The sequence below is a fragment of the Rhinatrema bivittatum genome, chromosome 15 (genome assembly GCF_901001135.1).
Source record: "Rhinatrema bivittatum chromosome 15, aRhiBiv1.1, whole genome shotgun sequence".
In the NCBI taxonomy this organism is placed as follows: Eukaryota; Metazoa; Chordata; class Amphibia; order Gymnophiona; family Rhinatrematidae; genus Rhinatrema; species Rhinatrema bivittatum.
In genome coordinates, this window is record NC_042629.1 from 37542607 (window position 1) to 37560697 (window position 18091).

The 18091-nt window shown below is 44.3% G+C and overlaps 1 protein-coding gene across 2 annotated transcripts in view; it reads right to left on the minus strand.

The window, feature by feature from the left end:
* Positions 1-339: 339 nt before the first annotated feature.
* Positions 340-18091, minus strand: part of LOC115077035 — a 32243-nt gene continuing 14491 nt past the window's right edge. For both annotated transcript variants that reach the window (XM_029579185.1, XM_029579184.1), the window contains exons 2-4: positions 13110-13562; positions 8134-8256; positions 340-1832 (exon numbers count right to left, since the gene is read on the minus strand). In XM_029579185.1, the coding sequence (XP_029435045.1) occupies positions 1828-1832; positions 8134-8256; positions 13110-13562 (581 nt within the window). In that variant the 3' untranslated portion in view covers positions 340-1827. The remainder of the gene's footprint in view (positions 1833-8133; positions 8257-13109; positions 13563-18091) is intronic.

Genomic DNA, 18091 nt, shown 5'->3' on the forward strand with positions numbered 1-18091 from the left:
CACTGGTCAGAACAAAGCAGGGAGTGCTGTGCTGGCTTTATCTGATTGTCTGGTAACTGAACCCTCTGCTGCTACCATCTTCCACTGCCGCCTTCATCCCCTGCCTCATCCCAACAGCGAAGATGGGGGCAGCTGGCTGCTGTTTCAGCTTGTCACCCAACCCTGCATCTCTAGTTTGTTTTCCCTCTTAAAAACTAGACCTTTAGATTCTAAGCGCCTAAACTAAAATAAACTAAATGATCCTATGACTCTCATCACCACTGCTATTTATGCTGGGGACATTGCCATGTTTGCCTCTTGATGCCAATGATATGATATAAATTTATTAGGACAGATCTCTAGTGGGTAAGGGCTTTTAATATTCCAATGTACACCCTAGTGTGTACAAGCATAGACAGCAGACCAGGCAGTCACTTTTCTTACAAACAGAACACTGTGAACTGTTAATGCTTGCTGACTGTGCACGATGTCAAATATAATGCAAGATTCACACACACACTGTCACTGACTCTTTTACACAGAAAAAACAAGCTCTGCCTCCCTGTGATAGTCACTGGACACTGTACATGATGCAAAAGAAAGTCCATTTCTGTCTTATCTTTCCTGCAGACACTGACCTAGCTGTCTGCTGACGTGCTAGACTGATCCTGATGATATACATCATAAGCCTTTGACAGGCATGCTAGAGTTTTCTTCTGCTACTGCCAGTCCAAACCACAGCTAGGACACAGTGATAATGACTGTAACAGTACATCTTGCTTTCTCCTCTAAATCTAGAGCTTTTATTTTTTTTTTTTTAGAGGGATAGATTTCAAAGCCATTTATACACACACAGGACCTGGTTTTATGCATGTAAATAACTGTGCTAAAATAGCTTGAGGCTCTGTGCATGTAAAAGAACACACACAATCCTATTACATGTGCACTTCTGTGAGAACTGCAGAGAGGCATTCGGTGTCGTGGTGAGGGAGGGGTGTTGGAATTTACACTAAAAAAATCTATGTGAGCCTGCCAAAGAGGAAGGATAACTCTTCATTGAGTAATCTGCGCCACTACTGGACCAGGTATCTGAGGATTTTCAAAGTGAACTTAAATGCATTAAGATTGCTTTGAAAATCGTCAGTAAATGTACAAGCAGATTTTACCATTGCTGCGGAGAGTTATAAATTACTCTCCCTAAGCTTCTCTTTAACTCTGAACTTGGAAGCAAAGAGCTTCACTGCCGTGTCTCTCTCAGATCCTATAGAAAAAAAACAACTGGCTGTTCATTATTTCATTTTCACCTAAAAAAAAAAAAAAAAGACGATGAAGTGATGACATGCAGCTGTGATAAACTGGATTAAAAAGTGCTGAAATAAGATTGCTCTTGTTCCTTCCTTGTACTGTCCTCAACCGCCCATGCTCTGTCTGACTTGAAGTTAAAAAAAAATACATCCTTTTCCTTCTCCCACAGACCTTGATGGCATCAAACCAACTGAACTGAAAAAAGATTTTCTTTTTTTTTTCATGTGTCTTCTTTTGGTTTGGTTGCAGTGAACTGAACTGATAATCACCTTATTCGTTGCATTTTCCATTTGGATTCAAACTAATGCACATTCCTATTGAATGGGATTACTGGAGCCTCCGTTGTAAGGGCTTAGTTCCTGGTTTCAGGTAGGCAAGAAATTGTTTTCATGGACACTCTCCACCTCCAGCCGCTGAGGTGTGACAAGTCATCGCCTTCTGTCTGCAGAATGTAAGAAGTCGTGACACCCCCAAACACTGTTCAGCAAGAAACTCGTCAGCCTTCAGGTCCTGCTCCGAACGCTGTGACCATGCAGCAGAGGCTTAGGCTGTGCAGAAAAAAAGACAGGGGAAAGAAGTCAAATACAGTACTGGAACAGAATTTCATTTATTTCTAGTTGCCTTTCAGCTGCAGAATAGCCAGAGCGTTTTTTGTTTTTTTTTAATTAATGACACCTAATTTACAGCCAGGTTCAAATGGTGCTAAGAAGCTAGACCTTAGTACCCTTGCAGTTTGTAATATATCGTATTAGGCTAAGGTAAGATTAGCCAAAACTGAGACAAACACAGAAAAAGATGAGGATGGCAGATAAGAACCAGGAGGCCCATCTGGTCTGCCCAATTTTGTGCAGGCCATCGACCTCCATTTTACACACCTACAGAGATTATGCTGTCAGAATAGGACCTGTTACTCTGCTCAGGTTACCTCCTGTTGCAATACTTGAGACCCCATTTGATCTTCGGCTTTCCTTCACTTTTTGGTAATTAGGGATTCTCTGTGCTTGAGCCATTCAGGGCAAAAGTAAAAACGCAACAACCCAGAAGATGTCTCTCTCCCTGTGGGATAAAGCTGGTATGTCCCCAGCATAATTTTACCTGCATCATCATTAGGGTGCTTTGTTTTCAATTTTTATTTGATTTTATTCAGGAATGTATCAGAGTTTATTACAAAAACAAGAGGAGTCATTGGAAAAAAATGACTTTTCATTTTTCCAGGTAAATATCATTGTATTTTATATTGTGTTGTAACCACTTAGCACAGTTTTTCTGATATAGACGGTTTAAAAAAAAAGGGTCGATGTAATAAGGTGCTTTGAAGCTGCTGCGGGTTTGTATGTGCATTTTCCTGCGGAAAGCCCTGTACGGAGATGTGATATGGGGAAAAAAGCGGGTACAAATGCGCATACAGACCTGCGGTTTTTCCTGCGTGAATGCATGCTAACGGCAGGCAAAGGAGGCGATTAGCTAATCATAGGCAATGCAGGGAGCTGCGCTAATGCTACTACGGGTTTTATAATGCCATGGTCCGGGCACGAGAAGTGTCAGCGCTGACTCGGGGGGGGGGGGGGCCGGCCCCTACGTCGGCGGCCGAGCGTCCTGAAAACCACCATGCTGAGTGCCTATCTCGGTGTCCAAGTGGCCAGCTTAGCTAGGTGCTTTTCTGGGCGTCGGAACGGCCAGCTTAGCTAGGTGCTTCCCTAGGCACTTTTCTCAATGTCTAAGCAGCCAGATTTGCAACCAGCTGAGCACCTATCTCAGTGCCCGAGTGGCCAGATACACGGCCAGAAGTGCGCCTGAGCAGCAAGATTAGCTAGGCACCTTTTTGGGCACCTGATTGTATAGATTTTTCTGCCACGAACAGAAGAGCACACGATAAGCGCCTAGCTGAGCCCCTATCTCAGCTTCAGAGTGCCAGCTTGGCAAAGTGTTTTCACGGCGTCCAAGGTTAAGCGCTTCCCTGGGCGGACAGAAACACGGCCAAAAGAGCGGCAAGACTGTTGTGAATTGGCATCCATGAAAATATTTGCCCTGTTTTCTGCAGCACAGTTTTGCTGCGGGTCTTATTACATCGGCCCCAAGGTGACCCTGGGTAAGTAATTTTACCTTCCATTGCCTCAGATACACACTTACATTGTAAGTCCTCTGGGAATAGGGAAATGAAAGCTCTCGGTGGGGGCGGGGTGCTGTACCTGAATGTAATTCGCCTTGAGCTACCAATGAAAAGGTCTGAGCTAAAATAGAATCAATAAACAAACATCTTAATTGGAAGCCACAAGGGACCTACCTTAGCAGGGAAGAAGAAACTTTATTTTGCTTCAGCTTTTTAATAACTTATTGGTCACATCTATAGTAATAAATTTTAGGGACTCTGTATGACTGGGTGAGTGATTCTTTGTTTCTTAGGCTTATATTTGGTCTGCTGTGGGAAGGGAGATTGTTCAAATCACTTGTGAGAATGAGACACAAGAATGAGTAGTTGGTTTCCTTTGTAGAAGTTATTATTGTGCAGCTTGGTACTATCCAATAATACTTCTGAAATCACTTATTTTAGAAAGGTTGTAGTGCAGCTGCTAGCAGGCTCGCAGAGTCCAAGTGGCTGCTGGCCACAGTCATGATGGGCTCAGCTTCTTGAGTCATGCGTCATTGTTTTATCAGTGAAGGGGGACGTAGGAAACTGACATAACTGAAAAGTGGAGCAAGTGCAGCTGTGACAGACACTCACTTACTTGTATGCTGTGCCCATGCACACATCATTTAAAAAAAGCCACCTACAAAGTTTTACCGAAGTGCTACTGGGGAGCCTCCCAGCTGTAAAATATATAACAACTTCTAAAATAGCTATCAAGTGATAATTTTCTACAAAGAGCTAAAACCACAGATGCATTTTCTTATTATATTCTTGTTGTATCAGATGGTGTAATGTGAGAAGTCGTGCATAAAAAATCTTACCAAACTAATAGGGTCATTCATCAAAATGTGTTAGGGCTTTAATGCATACGTTGTCGTCATAATGCATGCAATAATCGTACTATCGCATGGCACAAATGCAAATTTTTGGAAGGGGAGGGGCTTGGGCGGGATTAATTAAAATGAGGGGAAATATCACACGGTTTTAACACTGGAAATAACTACGCCTTTTTTCCTGGCATTAAGCTGTGCGATAGGCCTAAAACGGCCGCAAAGCAATTTGCAATAAATTTTGCAAACTGCAATTCAGCCATTTCTGGGCATGGGGGGGGGGGGAGAGAGAGCCTCTGGGGAGGCCTTCACAGATTTCAACTATTTATATGACTATAGGGAGTTAGCTAATAGCGCGAGGTAAGGTGCTGGTGGTGGTTTGGGGTTTAGGGGCCAGTTTTACATGCAGAGCGAGATGTACGAACTGCACAGTACACCTCAGTGAAGATCTGACATCATTTGGAGTGAGGAAAGTCTCATAAAGATGAGATTTCTACAATGTTATCTTCCCCTAGCTTGATGGTATCCTGTTATAGAGTCCATCAAGACAAAAGGAAGGTCTTGGGTTTGATTAGCTTATGCTGATGTCCTAATTTCCAAGGAATTTCAAATTATAAGAAAAACAATTTTATGTGCCAAATATGTTTTAAGTAGGATATCTCCAAATTAATGTAATAAATTAGGAATATCTGAAGCCCATCACGCAGTATATTTTGTTAAATTTTTTGCTTTCTGGTTTTGTGAGAGATAGAGGTACTTTTGTATGTGTTTTGTATACTGATTATATGATGATGTGTCTTCATTTTATCCTCTGCCTTGGATATAATATTATTTTAACCTGTGTCTGACTGATTGTTTTAACAAAATATCAAATATATTTATTACAAGTTTTTCCTAAAAATGTTTTGAATTGTAGTGCACCTCATTTTTATTTATATCTTGATTTATTTGTTTTTGTCTAGCCAGATCATAACATGTCTTGCCATACTGGGTCAGACCAAGGGTCCTTTAAGCTCAGTATCTTGTTTCCAACAGTGGCCAAGCCAGGTCACAAGCACCTGGCAGAATCCCAAGGGGTAGATAGATTCCAAGCTTCTTATCCCAAGAATAAGCAGTGGATTTCTGCACCTTAATAGTTTATGGACTCCAAGCAACTATGGTAAATGAGGCAATGGTAAAAGGAAAAAGTGAGGGAAGCAGTGAATTGCCTTGCAGTAAATCACATATCATACCTTTGTGTGTACCAGACCTGCTTTCCACTATTCAGCAAATTCAGAAAGCAGGGATTTGCATCATCACCGGTGCATGGCAGTGAACAAACAATTGTGTACATCTCTGGGCTCTGTCTGTGACCTGGGACCAGCATATTTATAACTCACCACCTCCCTGTTGCAAGTACTCATGATAGCTGAGATAAAAAATAGTGCTCCTAAGTGGGAGTCTAGGTATATGTTTGTGCATGCATATGGCAGAAACCGATTTTGTGTCGATATTAGAAATCGAACATTTCACCTGGGTATCAAGTTGGACCCCTAAATGGTGAGCGTCATTAGGTGGATGGAAGCAGGTCGTTTTGCCACACATATGGGTCTATTGAGGTCTTTTAAGAGTGTTTAACCTTTTTTTTTTTTTTACGGATCTTTTCCTTAATTTTTTTTTTTAATTTCCCTTGAGACAGACATTTAATATATATTTAAAAAAAAATGCATCTGTACTGTTGTAAATTTTTTGTCCCAAACGTATGATTGCTTGTGATTCTTTTCCACATGTTCACTTTATAAAAAGAAAAATGAAGAGCGGATGGTTACTTGATAGCCCATTACTTGCAGGTTCTGACGAGACAGCATCTAATGATGACCCCTGATATCTAGCAGCTATGTTTTATTGAGTGTTTGATATAATATATACGCTTTGGGGCTAGTATTCAGTGGCTGCAGAGAGAGACAGGAATATTTATCTGGTTATTCAGTCACATCTAACTGGTTTAATGTGCAAATAAACAGAAACATAGAAAGATGACAGCAGAAAAAGACCGTAAGGCCTACCTGGTCTGCCTATCCATACCAACTATTCATTTTTACCATCCCTACCACTCCCTCAGAGATTTCCTGTGTTTATCCCAAGCTTTCTTGAATTCAGATTTAGTCTGTTAGCACTAAAGATTGTGCTAATCAGGTAAATAAAAAAATCTTGGGCACTCCCTGACCTGGCCCCTTTTTTTTCTGATTAAATATGTGCGAAAAGCGACTTTGACCACATACACTGCAGCAGGACAGTGAGGCGGGGATGGAAGATTTTTAACCTACTAAATTTATGTGGATAAAAACTGATTTATCAACATAAAATCTTTAGCCTATTGATCCTTTTGCATCCTGTTTTTCTTTTTTTTTATTATCTAGTTGACAGCAGTCTTTGATACTATTAGTTGCTTATGTTTTAGATATTTAATGTAGTGAAAATGAATTCTGGGTGTCCAATCACAAAGACCCTTCTGAAAAACAACTTTTTTTTGACTACATAAACTTAGGGACGATAGCTTTCAAGGAACTCTGCACAACCCCCTCTATCCAGTGCATATCTGGCCCACGAAGATTATGATGTGAGATCCTGGAAGAGTTTTAAAGTTTCATGTATATCATTTTATTGCGGCAACTCCTGTATTTCAGAACAAACAACTTTAAACACAGTACCCCCAACACGGTCCGTGTTTTGCCACCCGGCTGCTTCGGGGGGGAATTACTTTTAACAAAGATCTTAATCAGTTTGACAGCATGTATGACAGCAGCGCCCTGTCTGAAATACAGGAGTTGCCGCAATAAAATGATATACATGAAACTTTAAAACTCTTCCAGGATCTCACATTGTTTCTTGCACTTGTGTTGATGTATACATAGTTAAGTGCAAGCTTTTCTCCAGTACTTTGTTGGATTTACTCCACGAAGATTATGAAACATGATTGTCCACAATGCACAAATATCAGCAATGCGTTGGAAGCATGTACTTTTCCTACCTATTTTATAAACATACGTGCATATATTTTACGTGGGAAAAAAATATAAATTGTTCTCGTAAAACCCTGTGCAGAACTAGGTATATTTTAAAATATGCATGGGTACTTGAAATCAGCAAAGTTGCTGATATCCCCACCAGTTCACCCAGTCCATCTCCAGTTCATCGAGACCCTCCTAGCCCTTCATCCTGATCAACCCCCAGTTCACCCAGACCTCCCACCCAACAACAGCAGACAACAGACTATTCTGATAACTGGGTTAGAGAATTAGCAGGCGTAAAATTGTGCGAATGTTTCCTAATGTATTAGTGTAAATCACTTATAAACTAGCAACTTATGGGCATAACTCTTGGCCCCGCTCTGGAATACCCTTAGACTGCCCCTTTTTTGCGCAGATAAATGTGCACGCAAAACCAAAAATGCATACATGCTTTTGATGTTTTATAAAATATGTACACGAGTACAAATTACTTATGCAGGCACATGCTGATTTTATGCATGCAACTCCTTTGAAAATGACAGTCTTAATTTGTGTCTCTAAGTCCTTTAGTAGCTTCTATCCAGTCCATCTCAATATCTATGTTCCTATTTAAGTCATCTCACTAACATGCAAGCTTCTGAAAATTTAGCTCTGTAATATCTCCTGATAGTAAAACACTTGCTGCTGGAGAACTTCAGCTGAGTTTGACTGCTTTCCATTTCTTCAGTGGTTGCTTTCCATCTCTTGGGTAGAACCTTAATTCAACTTCAATGATGGTTCAGCAACTTATTAGAATTCACATAGTAAGAAATTCTACCTCATATATCTTATCTCTCTTTCATGAAACCTCCTGAGAAGCCTGCACATTGGAGAGTGTAATTATAGAGCTGCTGCTTCATACCTTGCTGTTTTAGACATGGAAGGTGCTTCCGGAACCGAGGTGTTAGAATTATGATAAGGCAGATCAAGACTCCAAGAACAGCTGCCACCACGCCAACCACTGTCAATGTTCCAAGGGCTTCCTCTGCATCAACAAAGAGGCACGGAGTTATAAGGTGTGCCATGGAAGGTCAAGTACTGTACAGCAAAGCGCACAGGGAAAACTATTTTTTTTTTTTAGCTTATTCTTTATTGAACTTTTTCCAGCATTCAATACATAGCAAATTAGCTAAGTACAGCAAATTGCAGATTAGGAATCCAATAAGACACAACTGCAGGCAACCCTCCGCCCACATGCATAAAAGTTATTAACTGTATTTAACATTTGGTTGCACATGCCATGGTTACAAGCAGAGAAAAAGGGGGGGGGGGGGGGGGGGTATTCAAACAGACGTGGTGCCCATAAACATTAGCGTAGCCAAACTTAATCCAGTTTGTAATACAGTCTGTAACCACCCCATACACATTCAGATTTGAACCTCTCTCCCTTATATAAATATGTAAGCAACTCAATATCAGCAACTTGACGACATTGTTCCCTAATGTTCCAAACTGGGGTTGCGCTTCCAAAAAGAGGCAATTGTGAATTTAGCTGCCAATAAGAAGTGAGAGATCAGAGCTCTTTTTGGTTTAGGAATTATCGAATCTTCCTAGCGCATCAGCAGCCCGAGCTTGGGGCTGTCGGAAATCTCTTGGGTAACATCCCCCCAGAACTGATGAACTCCTGGACGATACCACCACATGTGAATATATGCTCCCTGCTTGTTACAGCCTCTCCAACAGCGAGGGGCAGCGTCTGGGAAGCTTTGTAAAGTAAAATGGAGTTTGAGGGAAAACTATTTTGAAGTTAGGACTGCTGCAAGTAGGTATAAGCACAGACTGAGATGGCAGATAAGGACCATAAAGCCCATCTACTCTGCCCGATTTTCACACTAGAGGACTCTTATTTTGAGCCAGGGAAGTGGATAATAAGAAATGTAAAATAAAATAAAATTTTCTTCCTTTTGTAATACCCTTGACTACTCAGGACTCTGATCTTCTGCGCTTATCCCTGGCTTTCTTGAATTCTGTTCCCGTTGTTGCTCCACCACCTCCACTGAGAAGATGCTCCTTGCATCCACCTACCTTTTCTTGTTCTTTAACTTTCTTTCCACTGAAAAATGTTGCCTTCTTGTATGTTACTGATACCTTTGAGGCAGGGTTTCAATAATCCCTCCAGGACTTACTTGCCAAGGATGACATGCGTTCCCTGTGACCCCGCTGCTGTCTCCCAAGTCCTGAGCAAGGCGGATGATGCATCCTTCGGCCATGCTGTTTTCACTTAGCAGCAAAGGGTGGTGGTGTTCTCTGTGACTGGTTGTCCCTACTCCTTCTGCTCGTCAGAGGCCAGGGGAATGTGCCCCTGCCAGCTCAGCTGCTGCAGGGAGTTCTTTGGCTTTACTCCACCAGCTCACTGGCATTCCAAATGAACTTGCCGTGGGGGGGCGAGTGGCCGGGTGCATTTTCAAAAGCTTGCCATTCAGGTATCTGAATGTCTCTATCATGTCCCCTCCGTCTCTCCTCTCCTCTCGGGTTATACATATTAAATGTTATTTTGATTCTTAAGTCTCATCTCATATGCTTTTGGTGCAGGTCCTGCACCATTATGGGAGCTTTTTTTTCCCCGAGACAACGTTACTCTGTTGAAATCCTGGAGATACGGTCTCCAGAATTAGACACAACACACCCGATGAGGCCTCGCCAAAAATTTGAGGACTCGCCTATGACTTGTATAAGTTATTGGTGAGACCTCATCTGAACTATGGGACCTTTGTTTTCAATTTTTATTTTATTTTCCATAGGAATTTATCAGTGCTTATTTTAACAAATAAAAATAGAAGAAAAATCAGTACAAAAAAAAAAAAAAGAGGAGAAATGTTCTTGCCTGCTATTTTCCTTTCCATTAGTGCTGCTGTACCAATCCAGTCCCTGACAAGTGCGTTATTTCCCCCTACCAGAAGATGGAGGTAGACAACACTATTTCTTACTCTGACAACGCTGTCACTACTTAGGGGTGGGGTGCTAAGCAGCAGGAATCCAGTAACCTTCTGGCAAAGCTTCGCAGCAGACCCTATCGATAAAAAAAAAGTGAACTACATGCAAACCAGAAATTGAGAAGAAGTTCCCCTCTAACCTAGGCTAGAAAACAAAAAGGGAATTCAATAGAACAATTAAGGCCGAATAGCCTAAGAACAGATTAACAGTGTCCCAAATTAGGACGAGATTCTGAGATGAGGCAGTCTCACCTTCTGGGTGGGTCCTGGACTGGTGCAGCAGGACCAATGGAAAGGAAAATTAGCAGGCAAGAACATTTCTCGTTCTATCTCATTCTGCTGCACCAGTCCAGGCCCTAACGAGTGGGAAGTACGAAAGCTCCACCACCACAGGCAGGCCATAGTGACAGCTGCTTGGAGAGCCCCAGAATCCAGCCATCAAAAAGGCTCTGGGGCTCTCATCTGTCTGTGAACACTCACCAAAAGGTCCTTTTTCAGCTACAACCTAGAGTACGCCTCAGGCCTCGCACCGACGGGAGCCGTGGATGTGCCTGTCCATCCTCCCAGCTGCACTTTTCCCCCGACTGTCACAGAAACAAACCGCTCGGCTCCAGCACCCTCAGAGCGCCAAAATGGCTGGAGGACTCCTCTCTCCCCTCCAACCACGAGTTTTCTGCAGTGGACTCACTCAAAGTCGGCTGTCTTCTCAGGGTCTCACTGCAGCCCTCTCCTACGCTCCGTTCTGTTCTGTTTTTTTTTTTAAACTCTAAAGGAGAGGACCGAGCTGTGTGGGGGACAGCAGGCAGACTTCCTCTCAGGAAGAAAAATATCCTCCCCCCCTTTTTTTTTTTTTAAATTCCTTTTCAATTAGCTGCTCCCCCAGCCACACTCAACTAAAGCCCCCTGCTAGGATCAGGAGTGGCTTCTTGGGCTCACACTGCTGGCTGCACCCTGTGACCTGGCCCAGGGTCTGATCCCAGATCAGACATGCTGCTGCACCACCCAGTCCTACCATCTGCTGGAGGCAGAAAATACTGGATTCCCGCTGCTTATCACCACTCCTAAGTAGTGGCAGTGATGTCACGGTGCTGTCTGTCTCCATCTGCTGGTAGTGGGGGGAAATAACTCATTTGTCAAGGACTGGACTGGTGCAGCAGGATGAGATGAAATGAGTCATTTTATTCCACTGATCTTTATTTTGTCATGACAAACACTGATAAATTCCCAGGCAAAATAACATAAAAACTGAAAATGAAGGTCCCCTATAGATCAGGGGTGGCCAACTCCGGTCCTCGAGAGCCACAAACAGGTCAGGTTTTCAGGATATCCACAATGAATATGCATGAGAGATTTGCATACAATGGGGGGAGTGCATGCACATCTACCTCCTGCACATTCATTGTGGATATCCTGAAAACCTGGCCTTTTTGTGGCTCTCGAGGACTGGAGTTGGTTATCCCTGCTTTAGATAATACCAGATATACCTTTATCAACAAAAAAACATTCTCTAGACATTCTGCAGCAGGCTATTGTCAGGAAAGTGTCTGTCACATAATGGATATATTATAATGTCTTTATAATATTGTTATTATGTTTTACTAGTAGTAAACGCCTGTCCATAGACAGGGAAATACTGCGGTGTAGGAAATGCATTAATGAGACGTGTGGTAGTAGAATCAGACACCCATCCCCTCTTTCCCTTATCCCCCCCCCCCTTTGATTCCCTCACTCTCTTTCACTTCCTCCCCCACCCGATCCCCTCACTCATCCTGATTCTCTCCTCACACCCACAAACCCCTCACTTATCCTGGATCCCCCTCCCTCCCATGAACTCTGGTTCCCCCACAAACCCCTTAATCACCCTGGTTTACTCCCCCTCCCAAACCCTGTACTCATCCTGGTTCACTACACCCCCCCCCTCCACAAACCCCTCATTCACTGTTCCCTGTCCCCTTACCCTCCCGTATTCATGGCCCTTGTCCACCATCACCTCATTCTTCCTTGTTTACTTCCCTTCACTATCTCCTCACTGCCCCTTGTCCATTCCCCCCACCTGATCCCCTCACTCTCCCTGGTTAACATCCCTTCCCCCCAAACTCCTTATTCTCCCTTGTTCATGCCTCCTCCCCGCGATTCTCTCACTCACCTCCAGTCATTTCCCCCCATGATCCCAGACACTCACCATCCCCATGACCCCCTCCCTCCTCCTTCCATCTCTCCCCAGCTCACGCTCATTGGCTCCCGTGCTGATACCATCTCCCACCCTCCCCACCTCACGCACTCTCATTTACTCCCTCCTACACCATGATCCCCTCACTCGCCCTCCACTGGAAAAAAGTGGTGGACCGTGGTCTTGCAGAGACTCGAGCCACGAGGCCCACAGTGGGGCATTCAGGTCCTGGCAGCAGAGGAAGGGGACGTAGCCCGAGGCTCTGCAAAGCTGTGGTCCACCACCTTTTTCCAGCCATGAACGGTGAGGGCATCGGGATGCAGTGGCGGTTGATCAGGCATGGGAGTGGGTGCTGCAAGCAATGCGCCATCCCACTGCCTCCGATGAAGCTTCTCTGCTAGGGGTGAGGGGGGTCAGCAGAAGAGGGGTGCACTGTGCCATGTCCCATTGTCAACGTGTCTCCTTCGGGGCAGGCTCAAGTTCTGTACAGGGAGAGGGGGGCGGAGCTTACTTAGCATATCAACGAGGCAGATGCAGGGCAACTTTGCTCTTTATTACAGTAGATGTATGCCACCAGCTTTTTAAATGTGATGATGTGGGCAGTCCTAATAAAAAACACAGAGATGCCAGAGCACAAAGCAGCTCTCTGTACGTTCCTTCTGGCTGTAGGTGCCACAACGGTAGAAGGACATGAGAAAATATGGAAAGAAATTGAATAAGTGCAGCAAATATTACCTTGTTCTTTCCTGATCCTGAGACTCACACCATCCCCTGTCACCACCGCCCCACTGGGGAGCATCACCTGGCAGAAATAAATGCCATGATCGCTGACAGTCACATTGATGATGGTCAAAGAAGCACACCCTATGGATAAGTTCCCGCTGATGGACACTCGGGCATTGTTGGCCACAAGAGTGACATTATTCTCCAGGATGTCCACATGCTGCTTGTCGTCCTTTCTATACCACTTCACCGGCAGCTCATTCAGAGAGGGGTCCTGTGGACTGAGAAACTGGCAACCCAGCACGACTGTTTCACCCTCCTTGGCTTTCTCATGGTTTGGTTCCTGAACCACAAAAGCCTGCCAGGTTGTCGGCGTTGATGGCACTGTTGCCAAAGCCTTTGTGCCAGTGGTGTTTGAGGCGATGGTGATATTTTTTGTTGCATCCTCAGCACTTACACAGGCAGCTGGGGAGGAGAAGAAAGTACAAGGTTATAAAATTATCATACTCTGGTAAGAGATCCAAAACTAAAGATAACAACAATCAAATTTAAGTTGATTAAATTGCTAGAAAACTCTCATTGAATCTGTCAGTTACTTTGGAATAAAGATTCCACCTCCTCAGATTTCTCTGTAATCCAAACTGTCAATAAGACTATAAAATGCTTCACTTTGGTGTCAACATAGTTCACTGCAGCTTACTTTAATGTACCTTCTGAAAGCCTCTATGATTTATGAAGTGATTTTTTTTTTTAACTGGGGTTTACACAAGCACGTGTATAATTTGAAATGCAGATGCCAGGACTGCATGCCCACAAACTAAACTCTAATCCCAGACTAAAAACAAAGAGTTTGGTGTGGAAACCATTCATTAAAACATGATCCCTTGCGCTTGTATTTACATATAAGACTGACCTTATTTCTGACGAGATTTATTCAATTTTGAGTCTGTGTCAGTGATCCTCAATCCCACCCTCTCTGCCCCTCACTTATCTATTTATTAATGTATTACAAATCTTGTATTCTGCAACTTCCTAAGTTTCTTGCCCTACCAGCCAGTTTATAATAACAAGTGATGCACAAATGATACTGATTCACGAAACCTCTAAACAGTTCCTGCCTGTCAGTGAAGCATTCAGGTCTTACTACCCGTAACAAGGGGAGAACACAAATGAAGAGAAAGGCAGGAAACAGAAGGCAGGCAAAGGATCCAGGAGCAAGGACAAACAGGAACCAGGCTGGACCCACGGGCGAGGAATCAGGAATGGGCAGGAATGCTGAGACACTAGCAATGCTGACCGCAGGAGGCCTGTTGCGAAGGCATCTGAGGGGGGCACAGCTGGAGCTTAAATCCCCCCCAGTGGTGATATCATGTAACGGCGCTGCAGCAAGGCAGTAGAGGAGGACCGGAAGGCTCATCTGCATACTGCTCCCAGCATCCCCCGGGAGAGGAGTCCAGAAGTCACCACAAGCGATCCAGGGATTGACGTCCACAGCCCCAGCTTCCAGAGGCCCCGCACCCTTTGCAGTAGAGGACCACCAGCAGGCTCATCTGCATACTGCTCCCAGCATCCCCCGGGAGAGGAGTCCAGAAGTAACCTGGCAATTACCCAAACACCAAGAAGATCCCATGCTACTGATGCAATTAATAGCAGTAGCTATTCCCTAAGTAAACTTGATTAATAGCCGTTAACGGCTATTAATCAAGCTATTAATCAGTTATTGTGGCCTAGTTTGGCCTCTGTTGGAAACAGGATGCTGGGCTTGATGGACCCTTGGTCTGACCCAGCATGCCAATATCTTATGTTCTAATGTTCTTAATGTTTCCCGCCATGGAACCCAGAAGAAGAGTCTGCGCGCCTAGGGGGCCATGCTGCATTAGCGTCGGGGGCACCTGGTGAAAGAGACTAGCTGTTGGCGTTGGGAGTGCCTGGTGAGTGAGGCTGACTGTGGCAGCTACACTGCGGACGGCCCAGAATTACAGTTACTACCCTTAAATTTAAAAAAAACAAACTTGCTGGGCAGATTGGATGGACTTTTGGGATCTTTTTCTGCCAATATTTACTATGTTATGATGGGTCTGTTTGCCAAAACTAGGACCACATTCCACTGGAAAACATCGTTTTTGGCTTTAGCTGAAGGCCACTTTGCTACCGTAACATCTCGTTTTCCATGGTTACTGTGGAGACTTGCCCCTGTAGGGTTTCTACTAGCTCTGCAGGACTTAGGCCTTCCATATCAATGCTGAAGATAGAATGTTTCCCAGTGAACTGTCAGGTACCCTAGCCACACCAGTCGTCATGGATAGGAGTTTCGTTGTTGCAAGGAGAGGAGGCACATTATGCTGGTGCTGGAGCTGGCACTTAGGGTCCAAAGCTGGAGCTAGGACTGGAGGTGGTACTTAGAGCAAAAGCTGAAGCTTGAAGCAGAAACTGGAGCTAGAACTGGAACTGAAGCTGGAAGCACCATTAGGAGGAAAGCTTTGCTGCTGTAGGACTTATGAGGAGAGGCTGAAAGTCCTAAGTATGTATACACTGGAGGAGGGGAGGTGTAAGAGAGATATGATACTGATCTTCAGATACCTGAAAGGTTTTAATGATGCACAATCAACAACAAACCTTTTCCGTTGGAAAGAAATCAGTAGAACTAGAGGTCACATAATGAAACTCCAGGGAGGACAACTCAGAACCAGTGTCAGGAAATATTTCTTCCCGGAAAGGGTGGTGGATGCCTGGAATGCCCTTCTGAAGGAGGTGGTGGAGACCAAAACAGTGAAAGATTTCAAAGGGGCATGGGATAAACAATGTGGATCCCTAAAGGCTAAAGGATGGGAATGAGGAAAAAAAGAGTGCATGGGGGTAACTTGCTGGTGTGGCAGTTACTACCTTTAAACAATAAGCCTTCATACGGTTGATGTAACTCCATCATTGCTCTCTGCTTCAATGGCAAGGGGAAAAGAGGAATTAGATTCAGACAGCAACCAACAAAGACATTGAATTTTATGGTCTAGGACAGTGATGGCCAACCTTTTGAGCTCAGTGTGTCAAAATTCATTAAAAAACCGAGCATAACTCGGGTGGTGTGTCACTTCTAGAAAAATCCATAATTGTGATATTTGTAGCTCTAATTAATAACAAGTTATAATTTTAATATATGTACTGTATTTATTAATAAAGCAAAAACAAATAATTCTTTACCTTGCCTGCTTAGTGACTTTTTTGTTGCTGAATTTCGTCGGCTAAATCTTCAATTAAAACACTCTCTCCCCCTCCACCCCCCACCCCCCTCCCACACAAACTCTTACTCCCCTGGATTTTCTCATTCACACTCATGCTCTCACACTCACTGGCTCCCTCACATACACACAAACACACACACCCAGACAGGCTCCCATTCATTTTCACACCACTCCCGCTCCATCCTCCAGGCAGGCACCAATTCAATCTCACACACACAGACCCCCAGGCAGGCACCAATTCATTCTCACACACACAGACCCCCAGGCAGGCACCTATGCATTCACACACATACACCCCCAGGCAGAGTCCCATTCATACACATGCACACACTAAAGGCAGACCCCCCTCTCTTTTGCCAGCAACCTCGGAACCTCTCTCATTCCTCTGCTGCCACTGTCACTGCTGCCACATGACTATTGGGGATGTTACTATTCTTGCACATTCCCAAAGATTACATGTGCCAATCACTAAAAATATATATATTCTTTTTAACCTTTGCTGTCTGATCTTAGTTTTCTAATTGATTGGTCACAGGCTTTTTTTTTTTTTCCCACCTTCCCTTTCTTATTTTTTCCACCTTCCCTTTCTTATTTTTTTTTTTTGCCAATTCCTTTTATATTGTCTTTTTTTCTGTTTCTTTTCTCTCCATCTTCTTCCCTCAAACATACAGTCAGGTTCTCATTCTCACATGCATTTCTCTCTCTCACACACACACAGGCTCTCACTGGCACATGCTGTCTGACTCACACACACAGGCTCTCTCTCACTCCCACATGCTGTCTTGCTCAAGCACATGCAGTCTCTGCAAACATTCAGGTCCTCACTCTCACACACAATCTCTCAACTCATGTCATACACGCGCGCACACACACACACACACAGACCCTCAGCCTCTCTCTCACCTCTGGACCTCCTCTTCGCGGGTCGCGCAGGATGGGCTCTGCAGCGGCCCTGCTACCGGGCTTCTTCCTCTTCTCGGGCCGCTGCGATTTGAGATTCACGGCGGCCCGTAAGTGCAAGCGATGCTCCTCTTCTGCACGCACTGATGCTTCACCTCCTTCCTGCCCACGCGGCTCCGGCAACGTTTACTTCCGGGGCTGCACAGGCAGGAAGGAGGAGGAGCATCAGCGCGTTCAACACGATCTTTTTCTTTGGGCTGTGGTGAAGTGAGCCTCACCACGGCCCTGCCTATCTGCCTGTCGCTGCGCCGCATGCGCCTCCCTGCACCCTGGGGCATTGGGGGGGGGGCTGGAGGGATACTAAAAAACTAAAAAACTAATTTTAAAGGGTTGGCGCAGCCGAAAAAAAAAAAAAGGCTCGGCATAGCCGATAAAAAAAAAATAAAAATCGATAGTCCCGAAACGCTACGCGTGTCAGCAAAAACGGCTCGGCGTGTCACCTCTGACACGCGTGTCATAGGTTAGCCATCACTGGTCTAGGAAAACAAATAAACATGGGGGTAACTTGATGATGCATCTGTTACTACCCTTATCTAATAAGCTTGCCACTTTTGATGTAACTCCAACATTGCTCTCTGCTTCAATGGCAAGAGGTAACGGGGAATTGGACTCAAACAGCAACCAAGAGCCCTGACTTTGGTGGTCTGGGAAACTGATAAGCATGGGGGTAACCTGCATGGCACGGCAGATGCTACCATAAGCTTGCTGGGCAGACTGGATGGACCGTTTGGTCCTTTTCTGCCGTCATTTCTATGTTACTTTTACTTTTTAGAAAAGTTTATTCCAGGGAACTTATAA